The 24,920-nt window shown below is 45.3% G+C and overlaps 1 protein-coding gene across 19 annotated transcripts in view; it reads right to left on the reverse strand.

Annotated features, from left to right (window-relative positions):
- Window positions 1-24,920, reverse strand: part of ASTN2 (astrotactin 2) — a 1,502,867-nt gene that overhangs the window by 564,320 nt on the left and 913,627 nt on the right. For 16 of the 19 annotated variants that reach the window (XM_079927232.1, XM_079927229.1, XM_079927230.1 and 13 more), the window contains one exon: window positions 16,300-16,407. The exons of 1 other annotated variant lie outside the window; for it this stretch is intronic. In XM_079927232.1, coding sequence (XP_079783358.1) covers window positions 16,300-16,407 — 108 coding nt within the window. Of the gene's footprint in view, window positions 1-2,156; window positions 2,223-16,299; window positions 16,408-24,920 lie in introns of those variants that run through there. 2 more of the 19 variants (XM_079927221.1, XM_079927220.1) reach the window with 2 other exon arrangements.

The raw sequence follows: 24,920 nt of genomic DNA on the forward strand, positions 1-24,920 counted from the left end.
TCGGTAAATAACAGCTGTTTTTAAATTTATTTCCCTCCCTCTTGGCCTTAGCTTCCCCATCTGTAAAATGCAAAGTTGTGCCACGTGACCTATAAGGGCTTTTCTAGCACTGATTTCATCTGGGCATTTTCATCTGGATACAAGAAGAGTTAACCGAATCTGGGTGGGAGGGAGCTTACTTAGGGAGGAGGTTGCAAATTTCCTCCTTGCAGGGGTCCAGGGGCAGGGTGGGGGCTGAGGTAGGGTGGAAATCTTGAAAGATGCATATCTCACACCAGTGTACCGAGACAATTCTGAGAGTCACAACTATTGGCGGCCTCAATAGTGAGTGAGCTCCCCTTCTCTGGAGAATGCAGGTAAAAGCTGGCCAACAGTCTGGAGCTGATGTTCTGAAAGAAATTTCAACATTGGATGGCAGGGCGTGGGGTGGGGGTGGGCAGAGTATTTCCATTCAGGTCCTCACCAGCACTGAATAGCATGGCATAATGCTTAGCGGCGTATTAACTGATGGTACTGTTTCTCATTTAGCTCTCATAACCCAGTGGGGTAGGGAGTATCCACCCCCACCTTCAGACAGGAAACTCAAGATGCAGAGAGTGAAGTCACTTGCTCAAGGGTGCACCCAGACAGGAGGAGGCAGAGCAAGCCCGGGAGCTCCGGTGAACCTAACTCCCAAGCCCCTCTCTTTTTGTTACGCAGCCGGATTCCCATCTCTGATTCTACACCTGGTGGCAGCCCCAGCCTGGCTAATATATATATATATATTTTTTTTTTTCGGTACGCGGGCCTCTCGCTGTTGTGGCCTCTCCCGTTGCGGAGCACAGGCTCCGGACGCGCAGGCTCGGCGGCCATGGCTCACGGGCCCAGCCGCTCCGCGGCACGTGGGATCTTCCCGGACCGGGGCACGAACCCGTGTCCCCTGCATGGGCAGGCGGACTCTCAACCACTGCACCACCAGGGAAGCCCCTGGCTAATACTGATTGCAGCTGTCCCTTCCTTCTTCCCCAGCCCCTGTCTCTGTCCCCCGACTGCTCCCCCATATGTATTTACGCTGGGCTGCCTGGTAACAAACGGCTCGTTACCATGCAGAAGGCGACAGCCGGGCGATTAGTGAAATTTGTTACCCATGCGTCTCCGAACAAAATTAAATTAAAAGTACTGCTTTGCTGTCAAGATAAGGGCCAAGCTGCTGAGATAATTTTTTACTCTCAAACACTCAATTACCCAGTGAGGCTGGATCAGATACAATCAAAGGGGAAAAAAGAAGAAAAAGAAAGAAAAAACTTAGAGGCAGGACCTCCAGGAACAGATATAAGAGTTGTTACCACTCTCTCTGGTCAGGGATTTTAAAGAGGATGTTGCCATGGTGATGGGGCTGCACCACATGAGGCAGGTAGTGGGTGTGGCTTGTGACTACATCCTGTAATAAAGGAGATGCTCTCCATCCCCACCATCCCTGTCTTAGGCCAGATGGTATCATTTTTCACCTGAATTATTGCAACAGCCTCCTACCTGCTCTCTCTCACCCCATTCTTGTCCCCTTCTATCCCAGCTTCTACAAAAGCCAGAGTGACCTTTCTACCACACAAGTCAGAAAACATCACTTCTTTGTTGAAATCCTTTGATGGCTTCTCATTGTCATCATGATAAAGTCCAAATCACTCAGCCAATGTCACCTCTAGCTCTCTGCTCTTCAAAGTCTACATTTCAATGAGACGAAGTAGACATATCCTTCCTTCCCTTCCTTTTTTTCTTCCTTCTTTTTCAACAGGAATTACTTTGAGGCCGTATAGTATGCCAGGCATTTTGCTCCATCTCACTCTATTCACAGTCTCCTCTGTATGCAATAGTCTTCTCTGACCTTCTTCCCTTCAACACCACCACCCTGCTCTTCAGAATTCAGCCTAGAGATTTCCCATGCCAGCATCCCTACTCTGATCCCACCAAGCTGGTCAGGTGCTCTTCTTTTGTGCCAGCACAGAAATCACCACCAGCCTCTATCCCAGACCTTTTCACACTCTATTGTAATTGCCCATTTGATTCTTGCCCCTACCAGACTGTGTGACCCACAGGGCAAAGACTGTGCCTCACTCGTCTCTGTATTCCCAGGGCCTACACAGCAGGCTTCCAGTACGAGTCTTGTGAACTGAAATTACCTTGGACTTAAATGGTGGAACGCCTGCTGGAGATCTCTTCTGGAATGGGAGGAGTCTCTCTTCTTGTTTCTAGTTTCTCCAACAGAAAGAAAATTATTTCGTTAGATGTGTGTTTCAAGATTTTCCTTTTCTGAAGCGTCATCCTTTATTTTTGGACCCTATGTACCCCAACGCCTCACTCTAAACCGCCTCGGCTATCAGCACGTGGCTAATACTACATTTTCTTACATTTGCTAAAAACAAAACAAAAGGTATCCTTCAATTAGAATCACAGAACTGCAGAGCCAAGAGGACATCCTAGAATTATAATCTATTTGATTACAGAGAGATAATAGAGAGAAATGGAAGCCACTGAATTTGAGGGATCTCGTATCGCTCTACCAGGCTGAACATGCCTTGAGCACATGGACCACCACTCTTACTCTTCTTTGGTGTGGTTCCCTAAGGCAGCGATTCTCAACCACGGCTGCACCTGGAAAGCTTTTATAAAAACTCAGAAATGCTCAGGCTCCACCCCAAACTTATTAAATAAAACTCTGGGTTGAAGTCCAAAGGTAGGTATCTGTTTTTTAAACCCGAACATGTTTCCTATGCACGTAGGGTTGGGAACCATGTTAAAGGGGAAAGTAACTTTACTCAAAACATCATTCAAGGACAGAGTACAAGGTGATCATTCTCGTGGTCCAGGACCCTTTCCACCTGGACACTTAGTTTTGATTCTTCTTCATCTTCTTTCTTTTATATTTTTTCCATTAGGTAAAGATGAAATGCATTCATGCCTCCAGGGATCCCAAGACCAGACACACAAGGGTTTGAATGAATAATGAAAGAGGGAAAGGCAACATTTTTCAAGATTCCAAATCAATTTAAAGATAGAATAGACCTTTGAGATCATCTGACCTAGCTACTGAGACACAGTATCCTACGGTATAAAGGGAAGTGGACAGATTTATCCATCACCTGCCATCCGCCAGGAACTGTGCTGACTGCTTTACTTGTATTATTCCATTTCAACCTCAAAACCACTTTTAGAAGAAGGAACTTCAAGTATGTACTACGGAGCTGAGGAAAGCAGGAGCCAGTGGGTTAAAGTGGTCTTCCCAAGATCACTCTGTTAGGACTCACAACCACCTTTGGCTTGTTGTTTTTTTGTTTTTTAGTATTTATTTATTTACAGTAAGTCCCCTACATACACGTACAAGGTCAATTCCGAGATCACATTCGTAAGTCCAATTTGTTCGTTAAGTCCAACAAAGTTAGCCCAGGTAGCCATCTAACACAGTCGGCTATATAGCACTGCACTGTAATAGGTTTATAATACTTTTCACACAAATAATACATAAAAAGCAAGCAACAAAAATTAAACATGTTTAATTTTACAGTACAGTGCCTTGAAAAGTACAGTAGTACAGCGCAACAGCTGGCATCCAGGGGCTGGCATCGAGTGAAGAGGCAAGAAGAGTTACTGACTGGAGGAGGGAGAGGAGGTGGGAGATCGTAGAGCTGAAGGATGGTCCACAACAGGAGACGGAGGGCAAGCTGCAGTTTCGCTCACGCCTGACGCTGACGGAATGCACGTTCGAATCTTTGAAAGTTTTCAACTTGAAGGTCCATAGTTAGGGAACTTACTGTATTTGTTTATTTGGCTGCACCGGGTCTCAGTTGCGGCACGTGAGATCTTCGATGAGGCACGCGGGGTCTTTTTTAGTTGCGGCATGCGGGATCTTTTGGTTGCGGCATATGGGATCCAGTTCCCTGACCAGGGATCGAACCCAGGCACTCTGCATTGGGAGCTCGGAGTCTTAGCCCCTGGACCACCAGGGAAGTCCCTTCAACCACCTGTTTACCTCCAAAGACCATGAATCAAGCATTGCACACCAGTGCAATTACCTCCAGCAAATCCACTCACCTGAAATCCCTTTTAAGAAACGGCAGAGTATAACTGATAAAGAGAAGGATAAAAAAATACATACATATATAACATATTGTGATTCACCCAAGTATATTTTTTAAATGAATTGTTCTGTCTGTCCTCGGAAGTAAGCACTGTGGTTTGTGAATTCCGCCCTTCTTAAAAAATCATTCTCAACAATTATCTGGCTGCATAATGTTTCATCAAGTTGACGCTTTGTAATTCACTTAGCCACTTCCCTATTGTTGGCCATTCAGGCTCATTCTAATTTTTCAATATTACAGATTATGCTACAATGAGTATCTTCAGGTTTAGAGTGTCATGGAAAAAATATGGTCATAATATAATGTTGAGTAAAAAAAACCAAGCAAGTGAAATGTGTGTGTTGATTACAGTTACAATGATGAGAAAAATATATATGTAAATGAGGATGAGGAAAAATGAAATCAGCTCTTTGGTCTAGAAGGTTCTTGTTTGTTTCTATTTTCCTCTGGTAGTACTATTACATGACTTTAGACTGGTGAAAAATGACAGAAACAATAAGCATGCCATCCCCAATGTTGTTGAAATATCTCAGTTCCCTGAGTGTTCTCACCGTGGAGCGATGAGCTTGGGCTAGTCAGTGATCTTGACTTTTTCCACAGACAGCAGCCAGAAGAGAAGCTTCTTAAAGACTGGAACCACATCTTGTTTTTTATTTCTGGCCATGCTGCATGGCCTGCGGGATCTTACTTCCCCAGCCAGGGATTGACCCGTGCCCTCGGCAGTGAAAGTGCAGAGTCTTAACCACTGGACTGTCAAGATATTCCCTGGAACCATGTTTTATTAACCCCCGATTCCCAAAAAAGTCATACTGTTCTTGGAATGTACAATGTATGTCCAATGAATAAAAGCATAGAATTTCAGAGCTGGAAGAGGCCTCAGATGTAATTTATTCAAACACCACACCCCAACTGAATGGATGGAGAGCCAAAGAGACTTTCCCAATGTTCCCCAGCATTTGAGTGCAAGAACCAGAGTTGACCGCACTTCTTCCAAAATCTACTCTAATTAAAAGAGGCAGATGGTTAGTAAATTTGCTCAACGGGAGCCATGAAGGAAGAGTCCTTTTCCAGTCCGACACAGGATAGGTTTGACTCAGTGAACTTTAGTTACAGATCTCCCCTGAATCCCTATGTCCCACAGCCCCTAAGCTGTTCTCTTGACCAATGCCTCTGGGCTGTGGCATCTGCTTCCTCCCCACGGAGCACCAGGTGGTTTGACGGTACCTGTGATGCTGAGAGAAGGACATTTTCAACCCAGAATCCATGACTGAGCCAAACAACCTGGAACTCTTCAGTTTCCAGTCTACACGCTCTGCTGGGAGAGTTGGTTCCTCTTGTGCCTGCTTTACCATCCAGTGTGTGTGGGGGAGGTCTGAATTCTAAAACGGCCCCCAAGATTCCCATGCCCTATATACCCTCTGTACATCCCCTCTTCTTGAATGTGGCTGGGTCTGTGAATATGATGGGATATCACTCTGTGATTAAATGATGTTATCTGAGAAAGGTGAAGGGATTTTTTTCGGATAAAATTAAGGTCCAGAAGCAGTTGACTTTGAGTTAATCATATAGGAGTTTACCCTGGATAGGTCTGGCCAAATCAAATGAGTCTTAAGAGAGACTGGGGCCTTGAAGAAAGACAGTCAAAGTGTAAGAGGTGCTCGCCAGCTGCCCTTGAGGAAGCCGTGCTGTGAACTGCCACGGAGGGGGCTGTGAGAAGGGCCAGGGAGTAACCTATAAGAACTGGGGGTGGTCCTGGCTGACAGCAGCAACAGAGCAGGCATGTCAGTCATGCAGCTACAAGGAAGTGAATTCTGCCAGCAACCACAAGTGCTTGGAAGAAGGCCCTGAGCCTCAGCTGAGATCAAAGCCCCAGCCGACTCCTTGATTTGAGACCCTGAACAGAGAGCTTGGCAATGACATAACTGGACTTTTCGATGACAGACATACTGTGAGATAATAAATGTACGTTGTTTGGAGCTGCTCAGTTTGGGGACATTTGTTAAGCAGAAACAGAAAGTGAATGCACAGCCACGGAGTCCTGACTCTTTCTCCCATTCCCCAGTCAGACCTCTCCTGGGCTCAGAGCTGGTTGGCAGTGTCTCCATCTGGATGGCCTACAGGCACCCCTAAGGCAGCAGCTCTACAGCTGAGCTCATCCCTCCCCCTCCTGAAGGCCTGCTGCTACTCCCTTCCCTGGCGCTGTGCTTCTCTCCAGCGCCCCCCACCAGAATCCAACGCTCATCTTCAGCAATGCTCACGGGTTCCCCTCCTCACAGCCAATCAATCATCAGCTCTAACTGTATTTGAACATATCCCTAGCAGCCATCCTGTCCCACGCTCTCCCAGAGGGCCCTCCTCCTACCTCAACAGCCTCCTAACTGGTCTGTCCCCCTCCAGCTCTTCCTCCACTGTGGAGAGAGTGATCTTAAAACAGCACAGGGTGATGCAACTATCTTCTTCAAAAACCGTAATGCACTCCCCATTTCACATTGGTTCAAGTTCAAGCTCTCTCCTGCTCATGTGGAGATGTGTTTTCTTAGTAGACAGCCACCCCCCATTCATCCTTCAGATTTCAGCATTACTGCTGGTTCCTCAAAGATGTCTTTCATGGGGAACTGTGGGGTCTTGGCAACTGCAGTAGGGTGACCCCATCTGAAAGGGCAAGTGCTTGTGAGGCTGGAGCTCCTACATTTTCAAGACAAAGCAGAAATCAAGATTTTTACCATATTTTTAAAATGTTGGATGCAATAATTTTATCCAACACAGCATGCCCGTGGGGATGAATTTGGCCTCTGGGCCCCAGGTTTGCACCTTTTGCATATGGCCTGTCTCATAAGCGTACAGATGCGCAAATTCACGCACATCGCAAACTTGTCACATAAGAAGCATCGCCTAGCTAAGCAATTTTGTTTTTCCAAATAATTCAGGTGTTGTCTCTTCACAAATTCCACTATTCCGACTCAGAGGCCGCCACAATCCCTTCACACAAAACTGCCTTCTTTTAGGAAAAGATAAGATGGAAAGCATAGTGTGTTTTCATACACTGTTAGGTTAGAAGAAAGATATGCAGGGTTTGAAGCTGTGGGATAATCAGTGCAATTGCAATTTTAGACGTTACTTGCTTGAGCGCGCCAACATTCACAGCAGCATTACTCATAATAGCTCAAAGGTGGAAACAGCTCAAATGTCCAACAGCTAATGAGTCAATAAACAAAACGTGACACATCCATACAATGAAATAATATTTGGCAACGAAAATGAAAGATGCGGCACAGGTAGATGCTCCCACGTGGATGAACCTTGAAAATGTGATGCTAAATGGAAGCCAGTCCCTAAAGATAGCACTGTATGATTCTATTTATATGAAAGGTATAGAATAAGCCAAGCTGTACAAACAGAAAGGAGATTCGTGGTTTCCAGGGGGTGGAGGGAAGGGGAACTCGGGACTAACTGCTATTGGTACAGGGTTTCTTTTAGGGGAGACAAAAATGTTCTAAAATTAGATTGTGGTGATGGTGGCACAACTCTGTGAATATAGCAAAAACTATTGAATTGTATGGTATGCAAATGATATCTCAAACAGTTGTTTAAAGAAAAAAAAAAAGATGTCTTTCATGACTCTCCCCATGATATGAGTTTCCCCCTGTATTTTCTTCAGCGGCACTTCTCACAGTTGGAAATGATATATTTCTTTACATGTTTGTTTGTGAGACCCTCTCTCCCTCCCCATTTCTCCCTGGCAAGACTATAAGATTCATGAGGTCAGTCCCATGATTGGTCTGTTTGCGATTCTAGACCTGAGCCTTAGCATATAGTCTCAACAGAATTAGATATTTAGTCAACATTAGTTGATTCAATGAATGAACAGGTGAATGAACTTGACAATCAAATTCTTTCCCGATCTGGGTCAATTCACCCTTCCCAGCTTTGTTCGGATTATCTTCCTTCATATACCTTGTATTCTAGTGACACAAGACTCTGCTGGATCATCGCATAAATCCTATAAATTGGGATTCTCACCTCCATTTTTTAGAAAAGGAAACTGAAGCCTGGAAAGTAACGAAGAGTCAGGGCTACAAAAGGTCATGCTTGCAAGCATCTCACAGGGCACTCGGCACACAGTTGGCAATCGTGCCAGGTAGTTTCACCTCTTTATCTGGGAAAGCGTTTAGCAGGGTAGGAGAATCCTGGCCACCCCACAGGATTGTGAAGAAAAGGGATGACAGAGCGCTGATGCTTGGGTGGGAAGCAGAGAGTCACAATCCTTCAGTGTAAAGAAAAGGGGTGGGGGTGAGGGAATCCTGCTGAGCCTAGTTGAAAAACAAGAAAGCGAGAGAGACTGATTATTCCTTCTCGCTAGTGTAAGCAACTAAAAACGACATGTTTGCTTTATTGCCTTTGGTCTCCCATTTGATTCCTGACAGCCCTCTCCCTCCCCTGGATGCCGGGCTGTCAGGTGCCGAGCTGGTTGGCATCGCTAAGGAGGAGGAGAAAGAACAATTTAAGCAATATTTCAGGGACCATCACGAGCTTGGGGAGGGAGCTTTTGAAGTTGTTTGACTCTCTCACTGCATTCAGGGAACCCTTGTCTGACAAGACCGCTTGATGTTTGTGGGTTGGGGACAGGTAGTCTGGGAGGGACCTTTAAGAGAGAAAAACAACAACAACAAAACCAATGTCTATTTCCTCTGAGGTTTGAGGGAAGAGAGAGAAGAGAGACATCAGACAGGAGTTTTTGAGTCTATAACAATTTCTGAATACGTAATTTTCTCTTCACTAACGTCTCATTAAATGGGGCCAAATGGAGGCGTAGATCAAACCTAGTTTTCTGCATTTTACTGTTCCTTCAGTAAGAGAAATCCAAACTCCCAGTCTCATTTCTTCATGAGAGAAACTAGAATCTCTCTATAAAGCCTTCAGGAGCTGCTTGAACATTCTGGAGGAAGGTATCTACCTACTACAGATAACAAATAGCTAATGACCAGGGCAAGAGTTATGATAAGAGGGAAGAAGTTAAAACCTGTAAGATTCGGGCTTCCCTAGTGGCGCAGTGGTTGAGAGTCTGCCTGCCAATGCAGGGTACACGGGTTCCAGCCCCCGTCTGGGAGGATCCCACATGCCGCGGAGCAACTAGGCCCGTGAGCCATGACTACTGAGCCTGCGCGTCTGGAGCCTGTGCCCCGCAACAAGCGAGGCCACGACAGTGAAAAGCCTGCGCACTGCGATGAAGAGCGGCCCCCGCTCGCCACAACTAGAGAAAGCCCTCGCACAGAAACGAAGACCCAACACAGCCAAAAATAAATAATTAAAAAAAAAAAAAAAAAAAAACCTGTAAGATTCTTCTAAGGGGCTGATGCTGGGGTATGATGACAATAGATTTTGGAAACAACTGGAATGGGGTTCTAGACTCAATCCTGCAACTTACTGATTCTATGACCTTGCGGAAGTTACTCTGCCATGTTTTAGCTTCATTCTTTTGCACACAGAGACAAGGACAGTAATAGATCACACAGGATGACGGGCGCATATGCAACAGATCTGGCACAAAAGTGGCAATAAATGGCTGCTCTAAGTTGTTATCCCTCTTAGAACTGGGAGTCGAGTTCCTGGCTTGGGAAAGGGGGATACACTCGGTGGGAGCCAATGCCAGAATAAGAACAGGGATGTACTGTTAGCTGATATGTAAAGGGAACTGTAGAGTGGTTTATCTCAACTCTGGTTGAAAATTAGAACCTGAAAAGAATTTTATACCAGACCCCTTGGCCAGACATTGCCATATAATGGGTCTGAGATAAGTATTTGGAATTGGGTTGTTTTCTTTGCTTTTTTTTTTTTTTTAAGTTTTCCAAGTGATTCTGAGGTTCAATGAGGTCAGAGAACTGGCTAGTCTCTGACAGCCCCTCTTACCACACAGCTGAGGACACCTGATCCACTGCTGGCTCTGACCTGACCCAGATTCTATGACTCATCGTTCCTTCAAGCGGGTAACACCAGAGTTTCCAACCTCCTACGCAGGCCCTAAATATCCAGCCTCCCCAGCTGACCTTGTCTTCTGTTTCTGAAAAGAGATCCTCTGTCCAAAGCCTTGAACTTAGTAGTTTGCTTTGTCCCAGGCCCAGTGCATTGTCCTCTGGGAAAGAATCTGGATTGCTCTATTTCTAGAAAAAAGCCCTTGCACTCTGGTTTGTAGCTTAATTCTTACTTCTTACTGACTGTTCTTCTCAGTGGTGTGCTAGTAAATATTTAACAATGGGCTCTGAGGAGGAAAGGGAAGCGTCCATTGCATTTTTGTTAATTTGCACGGTGTAAATACTTCTAGCATGGTTGCTTATAAGCTACTATTGTGACATCACTCACAGCGGAGTTGGAAACGATGAACAAAACTGGCTCTCACAACTGGTATGAGGTGGCACCAGCACAGCACTGGAAGATCTCTTTGTCATATGTTTTCCTCCCTGACCAAAGACCAGGACCCTGGGAGGGTTGGTCCCCGCGGATGCTGCCTTTTCCCCTCTACACTGAACTAACTTCTCAGTGTCTGAGCTAGTTGCGACCGTCCCTGTTCCCACTCCCAGCTCCTCCAGGGCTGATGCTCTCTGAAGGGTTACAGAGTTTGCACCAGGACATTCTCAGGGATCTTATCAGGCTTTTGTACCAGCAAGACATGGGTACCTCCCTCCTGTCTCTTTAGTATATATCTTATGCAGGTACTGTGGTATGCACTGCACATATATTATCTCAGTCATATAATGGTCTGGCCAGATTTTGAAACCAAAGAGCTTAAGTCCAAATCTCAGCTCCCCTTACCTCATGGTAGTCTCAGGTAAGTGACCTAAGTCCCAGTTTCCTTAGTTGTAAAACAGAGGTAAAATAATCCCTTCCCATGGTATTATTTGGAATTCTATAAGAATTCCCGTGAAAGAGGCTGACCTCACCAAGGGACAAGATGGCAAAGATGAAAACCATAGCACAATGTCCCCAAGAGGACGGGCCCACTAAGTTTATGTTCTTACCTAAAATGCCATTTTTTTTTTTTCCCCTAGAAGCAAGACCAATTTGCAGAGCAGCACATTGGAAAAAGGCCATGGAGTCATGCCTGGCCCAGACACTGATTTGCTGTACTTAACTGGTTACCATTTAGTGAACAGTGATCACATGGCAGGCACGCTCCACTAAGCATGTCCTTTGCATACATTCCCTCCTTTACTCCCTGCAACAAGCCTGAGGAAGAGTAGAAAGGATTAACACTAGGCTTATCCTTCTTTACCCAGGGGAAACTGAGGCTCAGAGAAGGAAAGTGCTTGCCCTAGGTCATGCAGCTAGGAAACAGCAGAGCAAGGATTTGGACCGCTGGGTGCTGATTTCAAAACCTGTAATCAACGTAGAAGGACTACTGTTTACCTACTGTTTTAGTCTGGAAATAATCTCAAATTTATGGAAAAGCTGTAAGGATAAGAAGAGTACAGAGAAGAGCCATGCATCCTTTGCCCAGATTCACCTATTGTTAACCTTTTGCCCCATTTGCTTTGTCATTTGAAGAGATAACACTTTAACCTTGGGAAAAATGCTTCCCTTCTCTGAGCCTTGTTTTTTTGTGTGTGCATAAAATGGACAACTGGATGGATTATCTTTAAGGCTGAAAGAAATGCTGTGGCTTGATGAGAAATGTTGGATAAAGAATGGGATGGGTGCCCCAATGGTCAAGGCATGGCTCCTGCTGCCATTACTGCCAGCCCATCTGCCATTACTCCCAAAGCTATAGCCTTGGGCTCCACCTAGCTTCTGGGATCTCTCCCATCCCCACCCTCAGAACACCTTGTACCTCTGCCCTCATACATGGCAGGTACTGTTCTGTTGACGTTCAGCTTTCACCCCACTCCATCCCCATTTCCTGGAGTCTCTGCTCCATCCAGGCATTCTCAGATTAAATTTCAGAACAGTCTCCTTCCCTCAATCCCGAAAGGCCTCCTTTTCTGCAGATATGGCTTGAACTTTCCCTCACCTGTCCACTTCCTCTAAAACATGATTAAACTGTGTGTGTGTGCGTGTGTGCATGTGCGTGTGCGTGTGTATGTGTGTGTGTTGGCGGGGGAGAATCAAAAGGAAAAAAAAAGAATTTTTTATTTTTTAGACCTTTTTTTTTTTTTTTTTTCCCCCAGTAACTGGGAATGGAGTGAGAGAAAACAAGGAGGGCCAGATGGAAAACCACCATTCACCCTGAGCACTCGTAATAATCCGGACACTGGAATAGGAATTTATTTCATTCATTCATTAATGAAAAAATTCTTTTTTTTCACACAAAGTTTTGCTTAAATTCAAGAGTTCTTATTACTACAGAAAATCTCAGCTTAAGAACCATCACATTAAAACAAGAAACTAAAACAAAAAAAAAAATAAGCAAAATCAGGGGGCATTCATGCCCTGGTTCTCTTTGCTGGGGAACTAATCAGCAAAGATTAGAGGAAAGTGCATGGGATTGGGAATCAGATAACCTGAGTTTCCAGAGCTGGCTGAGCAACCAACAGAGGTCCAGAGAGTGAGAGAGACTCGCCCAAGGCCACACAGCCACCCGCGCAGAGCTGGGCTGGGAGGTTGATGCTGGGTGCTTGCACTGCTGGAATCAGCAGCAGCTGTACTGCTCTGTCTCCTGCTCAGCCCTGTGCCTGTGGCTGGACACGCCATCTGCAGTTCTCATCTGGACCTTCAGTCATACATGAGCTTATCCTGATCAGCATCGCTTCTCTGTGTGAGCCGCATTCCCCCCGCAAGGAGGTTATAACCACCTTGAGGCTGGGGGCCCGGGCCCTGTTTCCCACACTGCCCAGCATCATTCCCTAAATGTAGGTTAGATTAAAACGAGCTTCAGACTTGATGACATGACATGTAAATATCCTGTTTCACAGATAGGAAAACTGAGGCCCCAAGAGGGCACACGCTCGCCAAGGCTCTCTGAGTGTGTTGGTGGTGGGACTACAGACTTCACTCCACATCTCCGGACTATGAGTCCAGAGTCTTCTGTTGTGTGCGGTGTCATCTCTAGTTAATAAAGGTGGAATTCTGCCAAGTGGGAACCTACCATATCCAGCTACCTCAACAGTTAGTTCTGTCAAATACCATCAGAATTGGCACACCCCAAACAAATGATGGAGTAGATGGGTATTCACTTGCCCAAACATAAAACTCTTTGCTTCACAAAAAAACTCCTTTCAGCAGCAAGACCACGTATGCCCTGAGATCAGATTCATTTCACGAAGCACTGTGAGATTTCACTCCTGCTTCCTGGATCAGTCCTACAGGTGACCTGTATGATATGCATGGTTTAGGGTAGGGGTCATCAAACTGTGAGCCACTGGTGAAATCTGAACCAGCATCTGCTTTTGGAAATAAAGTTTGATTAGGAAACATTATGTTCATTCCTTTATGTGCTGTCTGTGTCAGCTTTCAAGGTAAGATGGCAGAGTTGAGTAGTTCCAATCGTGACTGTAAGGTCTGCAAAGCTGAAAATGTTTACTGATTAACCATCTACAGAGAAAGGTTGCTGATTTCTGATTAGAGAAATCCCACCAGACGCACATGTCTCTCAGTCTCTGTTTCTCAGCCCCTTGGTCTTTCTTCCTCTCCACCCACTCACCATATTGATGACTACAGTTCTTTGCTTTGGGATGGGGTTCTGCCTGGCCATAGCAGACACCTTGGAATAACAGTCCCATTTCCCTGACAAAGAACCTGAGGCTCAGGGAAGAAAGGGTTGATTTTCAGACTATATCATAAATCTCTTTTCCAGTAGACCGTATTGCCAAAATTGAGATGTTAGCTGATTTACTTTAGGGTGCAGACTGTTTTCAAGGGAAGGGGAGCTTCAGGAGGAAAGAACAAAAATTTCTGAGCATCTCGGGGTGAGTCCCATAACCTTCCATCTCTAGACTCGCTGGCTCTGCGAGGTAGTTATCAATAGCTCGATTTTATACAGAGAGAAGGACCCAGAGGTGAAAAGCCCCATCCACGGCCACACAAAGCAGACGAGGTGAAGTCAGAATTCACAGCCAGGACTGGCTGAATCCAGTGCCACTTCTATTTCTCTCACGGGACAGGCTAAAGAGAGGGACCTAGGGAGGAAACACCTGTGAGCTGCCTCTTTTCTCCTCCCACTTCATGTCCTCTCTCTACCATCAGCCTTGGGCACATCTGCCAGAGAACCTCCCCGACTTGTTACATCCCTTCAGGTTGCACTTGCTCCAACCGTGCTTGAAGAACCCAGGCAGAACCGGCTTTCGACATCAGTACTCAGGCCCTCCTCTGACTACCAGGCACATCCTTCCCCGGCGGCTTGAGGTGGAAGAATGGGCAGGCCTGAGGCCTTAGTTCTACTCACCAGGAGCGGAAAAGAGAAGGGGAAAGGAGAGGAGACCTTTTTTTTTTTTCCCCCAGTAACTGGGAATGGAGTGAGAGAAAACAAGGAGGGCCAGATGGAAAACCACCATTCACCCTGAGCGCTCGTAATAATCCGGACACTGGAATAGGAATTTATTTCATTCATTCATTAATCCTTCATTTGTTCAAATATATGAACCTATAGTTGAACCAAAAATATGGACCCATCCCTGTGTTTGATGCAGGGATGGAAAGCTGGATACAAGTGACAATGGAGGTACCTGTTCTCGTGAACTTCCAGTTCAGTGGAGGGTACAAACATTGCCCAGAGAACGTATCGGTAAATGTAAAATTCCAGGGGTGATAGTCTGCAGAGGGAACAGCACAGGAGCTGGTGTAGAATGAGACAGGGAAATTGTATGTAGGATGGCTCAGCTAAGACACGCCATTTAAATGGAGATGTCAGAGTGAGTAGGAGTGAGTCGGAGAGGGCGGGGGAAGTGTTCTGGGAGAGAATGTTTGTGAAGTTTCTGGTGGGACAGATGGGGAAGTGCTGGAGAAGAGTGCTGGGTAGCAGAGCAGACAGAGCCCTGGAGAGATGTGCAGGGCCAGACCACTCAGGGGATCGTAGGTGTGGCAAGAACTTCACATTCTCTCCCAAATGCAAAAGGACGGATTAAAGCTTCTAAGCACAGAAGAAGCAACATGATCCCTAGTTACATTATTAAAATGATCACTCTGGCTGCAGGGTTGAAAATGGGTTGGAAACAGTAGGTGAGAATATTGAGAAGGTAACTGTAACAGTTTTTAAGCAAAGGATGCAGGGGACAGACATTAGGATGGTGGCCGTGGAGAAAGGGAAAAATTGTTGCCGGGAGTTGTAGTTAAACGGGAGATGCTCTACAGTAGGTCCTTACTAGTTATCTATTGTATAGCACAGGGAACTCTACTCAATATTCTGTAATGGTCTATATGGGAAAAAATCTAAACAAGAGTGGATATATGTATTTGTATAACAGATTCACTTTGCTGTACACGTGAAACTAACAACACTGTAAATCAATTATACCCCAATACAAATATTTTTAAAAATAAATTAATTAATTTAAGAAAACTAATAAACAAAAAAAAAAAACAGGAGATGCTCATGTTTCCATCTAACCCCACCATTACCCTGAGAGGGAGGTATTGCTACCCCATCTTAAACATGGGAATGTTAGGATTACTGCTTCTGTTCTGTGGATGAACAGTGACAAAGCCAAGTTTGGGCCCAGGTCATTGTCTAGCTTCGACTTCCAGGAAGCCCTCCCAGAGTCCTGTTTATTGGAACCAGCTGGAGAACTCTCTGCCTGGTCTCTGTGTCAGGTAAATAGAATTTCCTGAGCAAACGCTAGTTTTATCCCGTAGACCCTGTGCATTCTACAGCTGTATGTGTCCTTTTGCACTTTGGTTGCTAAGAATCTCTGAGTTAAGCTGTCAGCTCCTTCTAAGAACTACACAACACAGCATGGCACGGATTACCGTGCATACATCTGAGCTGAATTTGAATTATTTTCCTTACTCCGATTTTCCTTTCAATCCGATTCTCTATTGTGATGGATTTTTTAAAAACTGCATAAACTTAAATCCTCTGAGGAATGGGGTAAGACAGAAAGCAGACAGAGACTGGGTATTCAGGGTATCAGACTCCAAGTTCAGTGTTAACTAGGTAGGGACCAGGCTGAAGAAGATTTAGGGTTTGTTTTGAAGCACAAAAGCTGCTTCCCAGATTTTCCTCCAAACCCTGGTTCTGGAACCTTCTCAAGGACTCTGTTACCTTTGCTGCGGCGACGGCTTCGGTACTGCTCCGTGTAGAATGTCAACTGCGTTTCATCGTCTGCCTCTGAACCCGACGTCCCCTTGGTTCTCCCAAAGCTGATTCCCCCTGTGCAGAAATCACAACCCATCAGTCACCACAGGCCTCCAGAAGCCTGTTCAATCCCTCATCCATCCCGAAGATGAGCAACCCCATCCCCAGACTCCTTTCTGTAAATCCCAAGTGGCCCAGGAGTCGGCATGATTTATAGAAGGCGCTCAGGCTCTGCCATGACTCGGACCTGGGTTCTAACCATGGCTTGGCGGCCGTGGGGCTGTGTGACCTTGAGGAGATGCCTCACCTTTCTGAGTCCTGGGTTCTTTCTTTCTAAAACAGGGGAAAAGCTGTTAACCTTGTGGGGTTGCTTTGAAGATTAAAGGAGATATGATACTTAAATACCTGGTCCGGGGTGGGTACCAGATAATTGATAGGTACATTGTTGCTTAGAATGATGAACCTACCTCTGAGAAAACATTCCAGGTGACTTAATTTCACACACACGTTTCAGTCAAGTGCTTCCTCTATGCCAGGCCCAGAGCCAGACACAGGACAAGCAAAGACAGATACCACCCGGTCCTTGCCAGCCAGGGGATCGTAAGCTAGTCATGGGGACAAATGGGATCCTAAGGAGCCTTTAATCTAACTCATGGCCATGTTTCCCACACAATGAGACACGGGGAATATGGAAGAGAGCAATCCATCCCAGCACGGAGGACCGGGAAGGCTTTATGGAGGAAGGGAGATTTTAGGTCAGGGATGGAAGGATGGATGGGGCGCTTCAGTGGTAGAAGATGGAGTTGGGAGGAGAGGTAAGAGCTGGAGATATCCCTGGGGAGGGGGAGTGCGGGTGCTGACTGGGAAGGATCTGTGGGAGCGTCCCAGGGGAAGTACCACACTGAGGACTGCGGGCTTCATTTTGGATGTCACGGAAGGTTCTGAAGCGAGAGAATCAGTTCAGCAGCTGTACATGCCAGGAGGGACATGACGGTGGCTCACAGACCTCAGAATGGGTGCCAGGGAGGGAGCAGAGCCAGGAGTCTCAGCGATCACCAGGTAAGAGGAGATGGGGGTCTAGGTGAGGCCAGGGGTGGTGAGGATGCAGAGGAAGAGATGAGTGCAAGGGATGCTTCAGAGAGAAACTCAGAGGAACGTGGAGGGGGAAAAAGGCGATGTATTCATACGCTAGGAATGGTTGATTACAAAACCGATAAAGGAAAAAAGGCTAGGAAGAAATATACCAAATTACTAATAACGGTTAATTCTTCAGGGAGAAATATGGGTAATTTTTATTTTCTCTGTGCTCTATTTATTTATTTCTTTTTAGTCCAGGATGTGGAAAGAGAGGGCTTAAAGGACTGGTGGACTCTTTACCCTAGAGAATAAATGGTGATGGGAGAGCCTCACAGCATGCTGGGGTGGGAAACAAGAGGGAGTTTGGTTTAGGAGACTGTTTAGTGAATGGAGCTTCAGACAGCTACACCAACTATATCTGGGAGGAGACTCCAGGATCTGGTAAACATGGTTGTCCTGGGTGGAGACGTTAAGTGGCTGAAGGATGGCGCTGGAGGAGGACTACTTCTCCCTGTAAATGTTTTGTATCGTTTGCATCAGGCACTGTGCAAACCTATTACCTATTCCAAAAATTCCACCTGAAGAAAAGAAAAATATACGTTAGAGGAAAATGTTGTTCAAGTTGTGAAAGGATTTACTTTGTCATTTCCTCTGGTGGGGCATCTGAAATGATGTTCGGTCCACAAAAATCCCACTCTTAGACATGCTTTCTATAACAGTTATTACACATTCGTTCATTCCAGCAACACATGTAGCAAGCTACTATGTATCTAGAAGATGTCTATACATTATTACATACAATCCTCATTGTGATATACTCGTAAGGAAGGCGTAATTAACATACAAGACAATAATGTAAAGACACACATCGGCAAAGTTACTTGCCAGAAGTCACACAACTGATGAGTAGGAGAGTTATGACTCAGGGCTACACTGTCCAGCTCCAAATCTGGGCTTTCCAGTATGTAAACTGCTTTCCCTGCAAACAACTCAAGAGGGAACCTTGGGGAAAGAAGACTGTCCTTTAAGCATCAAGGTGTCAAGTGCTGTGTTATGAGCTTTGCATACATCACCTCATTCCAAACTCTCAGTCCTCGTGGGAGGGAGGTATCATGATGCCAACTTTACAGACGAAGCAACCAGTGTTCAGAAAGGAAGGTGATTTGTGAACAATGAGTGAAGTCAGACTTGGTACCCAAGGGTGTCCGACGGCCAAGCTCAAATTTTTAACCGTTATGACACTGTTTCTCAGTTTAATGCTCTGTAAAATGGAAAAGATGAATACTTGGCCTCCTGCTTCCTGGAGACAGTGTGTTGTAATGAACGGGAGAGGACAAGGGACAACAATACCTGATCACTGTTCCCAAATGTGTCTTCAGCCACTATCTGTCCCTGTCCCTTGGTGCTCATCTCCCCAATCCCCAGCAACTAAAAGCTGGACCTGGAGAGGGCAGGAGACTCCAGATTCTACCGGATGCAATTCTGCATTTAAAGGCTCTCCTTTGAAATGGAGTTGGCGGACGCCCCGTGGAGATTCTGGAAGCAGTGGAAGAGCAGAGGTCTTAGAGACCAGTAGGCTTTTAAAATTTCCATTAAAATATTTTACTGTTACAGAAAAAGGAAGGAAGGAAGGAAGGAAGGGAGGGAGGGACTTTTGTTCATCTACACATAATTTTTGGCCAAGGGGAAAATGAAGGCATGTGATGAAATAGCTGTCTCAAATACAGGAAGCATCTGTCATACTTCCTGCTGTGTTTGGGCGGCAGAGGAAAAGGCAGGGATCTGCCTGTCAGGAGTCTACTCCATGCCCTTTACTGCTACTGCAGTACTTTTAAACATTCCAGCGAAACCCTCCCTTCCTTCCTTCCTCTCCTCCTCTTTCTCATCTTCCTTCCTTTCCCAAACAAATGGCCTACTATGGTGAATGTGGAAGACAGAATTCAGACAGGAGTCTTTCCCTACTGGGACAGTCTAGCTGTGGCAGTGGGTGAGGGGGAGTGGGGGGATGGCAAAGTCACCAGGCAATTCGGATATAATAAGAAAAGCTAAGCCTCCCATAGCACTGTCCCTCTGCCAGGCATGGTTCTAAACCCTTTGCTTGCATTGCCTTGTTTAATCCTTACAGTAACCCTAAGAAGCAGGTTAATACTTCCCTTCCCCTTTTAACAGATGAGGAAATGAAGGCACAAGGAGAGTCAGTAACCTGCCCGGGGTCACGCAGCTCATAAGCTATAAACCCACGGTTCAAATCCAGACAGTGGCTGCACTCTATTCCCTTAGTCCCGAGGCTGACGTACAATAACATATGAGCAAAGACTTCATTTAATGCCCACAGCCATCCTTGTAAGGAAGGCATTGTGAACCTTGCTTCGCAGATGAATAAGCCGTGCCTCAGAGAGAGGTGATGAGAGGTGCTGAGTGAGGGAGCTGGGATTGAAATCAGGTCTGCCTGCAAAGCCTGCCTCATGGCTACGATAACCAGGGAAAGTGTGTGTGTGTGTGCGTGTGCACGTGTGTGTGTGTGCGTGAGAGCAGAGGTAGAGCGGTAGCAAAAGCTTGATGATCATGACCTCTGAGGATTAGCAAGTCCGTCACTGGCCCCCAGCACCAGGGCACATTTTCCACTCTTCACCGCTCCTCCCTGGAACCTCAGCAATTGTACTATAGATAGGAAGTCTCATCACACTCAGCTAGATCCTAGGGATGCCTCCAGCATTCCACATGTTCCCATACCCCAAGACCAAGCCCCTGGCTTCTCCAGGTCCCACCTCCATTCCCACAACTCTGGTCCTCACGTCCCTCCTGTAAGTACCAAGGTACCATGTTCAGAGTTGAAATTGAGGTTCAGAGAGGCTCCCTCTACATCAATCCCAAAATATAATGCAAGCCACAGATGCAATTTTAAATGTTACTAGCCACATTAAAAAGGTAAAAAATAAACAGATAAAATTAATCTTCAGAATATATTGGATTCAACCAATATATTCAAAATATTCTCATCTAGCTTGCAATTAACATAAAATTATTATTACTAAAATATTTAATACATTTTTCACAAGTTTTCAAAATCCAGTGCATATTTTATGCTCACAGCACATCTCAGCACAGACTAGCCACATTTCAATTGCCTATCATATCAGAGACCACAGTTCTGAAGGCACTTATATGAGACATTTCCTGGGTATAATTAAGGACCAGAATCTGGAGAGATGAATGAGCCATGGGCCCCACTAAGGTGCTGAATTTTTTAATGTGATTTGGATGAAAAATAGTGTAGTTAAGATTCCATTAAAAGACAATAGCATTGTCTCTGCCCTCAGGCACTTAAAGGCTAGTAGGTTTTTAGATTGGTTTAATCCATGAGTCATGAAAGGTCATGCACTTCTGTACAAGAAATCAGGCTACTGGAGTCAGATATGCGTTCTAACCGTGGTCCCACTTATTAGCTGTGTGGGCTTGGGCAAGGCCCCCCAACTGTCTGAATTCATCTTTAAAAAGAGGGCAGTAACTCTCAGCTCACATGGTCACTACGAGGAAAACGATGCGGTGTATGTAAACAGCACAAACATCAGAGAAGTGAGAGTGAGGGCACACTCCTCGTTCATTCAGTGCTTGCCTGGGTTTAGGAGAAGAAATGGAAATGCCACTGAGTGGGAGTGGCGACTCCCTGCCTTCTGTGACATTGTAGGGAGGTGACAGCCACCCAAGGCGAACAACCTCTGAGTATCCATAGAACCTGCAGGGGCCACAGGCCAATTCCAGACTGACTTGGAGATGATTCAGACAAATGGAAAAGGGCCCCCTCTGCTAGCATTTTAATATGAAATTGGTGATACAGTGAACTAAAGTACAGCCATTAATTACACAGGGCTGCTCAAGTATTTCTATTTAGGGGCCGAGAGAAAGTGAGAATGGCAGAGGCTGGCAAGAGGAAAGGAGAGGAAGCAGCAGCTCCTTTGCCCTTGTTCCACAGGCCTCTGTTCCTTCTGGTCCTGAGTGGTCTGGGATGGAGCATGAAGAAGACGGGCAAAGCACATACCATAGTGGGATAAGCACCGCTCTGGACACCTTATACACAATATCCCATCCACACTTCACATGGGGTCTGAGAGGTAAGAATCACCCCAGCTTCACTGAGGGGCAAACCAACCTTCGGAACCTCAATACTGCTTATCTAAGATCACACAAATTATAAGTCGCGGAGCCCCCCAGTTTGAACCTGGATTTTGTCTGATTCAGAACCCCCCTTAGTCATTAGGGCAATGCAAATCAAAGCCACAATGAGACAGATACCACTTCTTAGGCACTAGGTTGGCCACAATCAAAATAATGAGAAAATAACAGGTGTTGGAAAGGATGTAGAGAAACTGGAACACTCATACATTGCTGGTGGGAATGCAAAACGGTGCAGAAAGTGTGGAAGACGGTTTGACAGTTGGTTCCTCAAGAAGTTAAACACAAAATTACACATGACCCAGGAATTCTGCCCCTAGGCATATCCAAAAGAACTGGAGAGGGTATTCAAATAAATACTGGTACATGAATATTCATAGCAGCACTGCTTACAATAGCCAAAAGCGGAAAGACACATGTCCATCAGCTGATGAACAGATAAACAAAATGGGGTATATTCACACAATGGAATATTATCCAGCCGTAAAAATGAATGCTGGACACATGTTACAACATGGATGGACCTTGCAAACAGCACTCTGGATCTGAGGAAAACATTCTGCTAAGTGAAAGAAGCCAGACATAAAAAGTCATATGTTATATGGTTCTATTTATAGAACACATCTGAAATAAGTAAGACATAGTGATTGCCAGGGCTGTGCAGAGGGAAGAGAAGAATAGGGAGTGATTGCTAACGAGTACGGGGTTTCCTCTTGATGTACTGGAAATGTCTTGGAACAGACATGTGATGGTTGCACATCTTGTGAATGTATTAAATGGCAATGAATTACGCACTTTTAAATAGATAATCGTTAATTTTATGTTATGTGAATTTTATCTCAATAAATAAAATGTTTAAAAAAAAGAGAGAGAGACCCTCTGTTTGCTTTGCAACCTCACAAGACTCATGATAAAACTGTATAATGGGGGCTTCCCTGGTGGCGCAGTGGTTGAGAGTCCACCTGCCGATGCGGGGGACACGGGTTCGTGCCCCGGTCCAGGAAGATCCCACATGCGGCGGAGCGTCTGGGCCCGTGAGCCATGGCCGCTGAGCCTGCGCGTCCGGAGCCTGTGCTCCGCAACGGGAGAGGCCACGACAGTGAGAGGCCCGCATATCCCCCCAAAAAACCCTGTATAATGGGGAACTGTGAGAGCAAAGTGGAGACATCACAGAGCCCTGTTGAAAGCGTCCAGGCTCAAGGCGTCCTGATCCAGTGTTTGAGGTCACAGAAGGTGGCCAGTCAGTCTGTCCCGGACCCAGTAGTCACCTCAAATAACCACAACACTCATTTTTTCATTCATTCATTCAACGATTATTGAACAAATGCCCACACTGTATCAAAACATTGTTTCTGGGCACTGAGGGAGGATAAAGCAGTGAATAAAACAGACTAAACTTCCTACGTTCTGGAGTTTCCTTCCTGGTGAGGAAGCAGTTAAAATATTCCAGGCATGACGCCGAGCCCTCTACATGGGAATTACCTCAATTCTGCTGATAAGTAAACTGAGACATTCAGAAGTTTACAGAGACTCCCCCAAGATGACACAGATACTTTGTGGCAAGGAGAGACCTGACCCCAGGTTTGCTCTGGGGCAAATCAGGGCATCTGAACAACTTGAAAGCCATGTTATGGAAAAGGCTGGAGCAATTGTTAGGATGTATAGTCTATCCTGGGCCTGAGGATTAACTCACTGCAAATGTACTTTCTCTTACTGGGCTGCCCTGTCCACAAACCTGCTCTGCAGCCCCCAGTTGACCCACTCCTCCACCTCCATCTCCCGTGCTCTTGGTATCATGACGGATGGTGGTGACATGTTAAATTATTCAGACTCCGTGTCTTCCTCGAGCTGGTGACAGCGATACTGCATTTTTAGATTGCCCAGAACTGTGCCAGATAGAGAAATATGTAGCTTGGGAATGCAAAACCCATCTGACCCCCAGCTGTCCAGGGAATACAAATGGTACCAGTCAAGGGAAGAGGACAAAAGTGGCTAAACTTCCCACACCCTAAACCACACAGCTCATAACTGCTCTGAGCTCTAGGGCTAAACCACAGAGGTTCACACACATCCACCATTTGGAGATGCTCTGACCACAACTGCCACCTGTCATCAGGTACCACGATAGGCCAGGCACAGGGCCAGGCACTTCACCCAGAGGTGACTACACATATTCCTCTTCCTCCAACATGGAAACAGAGTCTGGGAGACATGGCCCTCCTGGTCCATAGTCACAAAGCCAGGAGGTGGCAGGACCTGGATTCAAATCCAGGTTTGTCTGGTCGCCAGAGAAGAAGATTCTGCAGCATTCTTGGGATTCATGTTGAATTTCTTTAAATTGATCTTTATGGTTAAAAAATATCTTTATGGTAAAATATAATTAAACATGATTGTTTATAATTTCAGGAAAAAAAATATATGACCTAGAGGCCCATTTATAGGGGACCGCTCAAAAAAGTGGTGGCGGGCTTCCCTGGTGGCGCAGTGGTTGAGAGTCCGCCTGCCGATGCAGGGGACGCGGGTTCGTGCCCCAGTCCAGGAGGATCCCACATGCCGCGGAGCAGCTGGGCCCGTGAGCCATGGCCGCTGAGCCTGCGCGTCCGGAGCCTGTGCTCCGCAATGGAAGAGGCCACAACGGTGAGAGGCCCGCATAACGCAAAAAAAAAAAAAAAAAAAAAAATGGTGGCATATCTCTAATACAGACTTTTATGAGATCATTAAATACAGTGACATAAATCTCTATTTACTGACATGCAAACCTCCCCATGGTATGTTGTTGAATGGAAAAGTAAACAGAGAAGAATACAAAGAGGGATTTCACGTGTGTAAATTTATACATATTTGCTGATATGTGGTGTGAATTCCACTGAGTATGTGTAATAAAATTAAATATATTTTAATTTAAAAAATAAAGAAGAGGAAAGTAGAAGTCATTCTGAGATATTCATGATCTAGGGTTATGAACCAAGCTTAAAAAAGCAAATTGCAAAACTGTAAGTGCAAAACGATCCTATTGTTTTAAAAATACACACACACATAAAGTATGTAAATGTATGCATATATATAAATATATATATATATATATATATATATATACTTATATACACATACGCACACACACAAAAAGATACTGAAAGAAATATATGAAGATACTCTAGTGGTTATTCCCTGGGTAGTAAAATTTGGAGTATTTTTAAAATGTTTCTTATTGTTCTTCATCTGCATTTTATAATTTTCCTCCAATGAATATCTAATGCTTGGTTACTGTAAAAAAAACATACTTAATAAAAGTTATGTTTGTTTTTTAAAAATAGATTTGTCTTTATTGCTCCAGCTTA

This window comes from Stenella coeruleoalba (assembly GCF_951394435.1).
Source record: "Stenella coeruleoalba genome assembly, chromosome: 7".
Taxonomy (NCBI): Eukaryota; Metazoa; Chordata; class Mammalia; order Artiodactyla; family Delphinidae; genus Stenella; species Stenella coeruleoalba.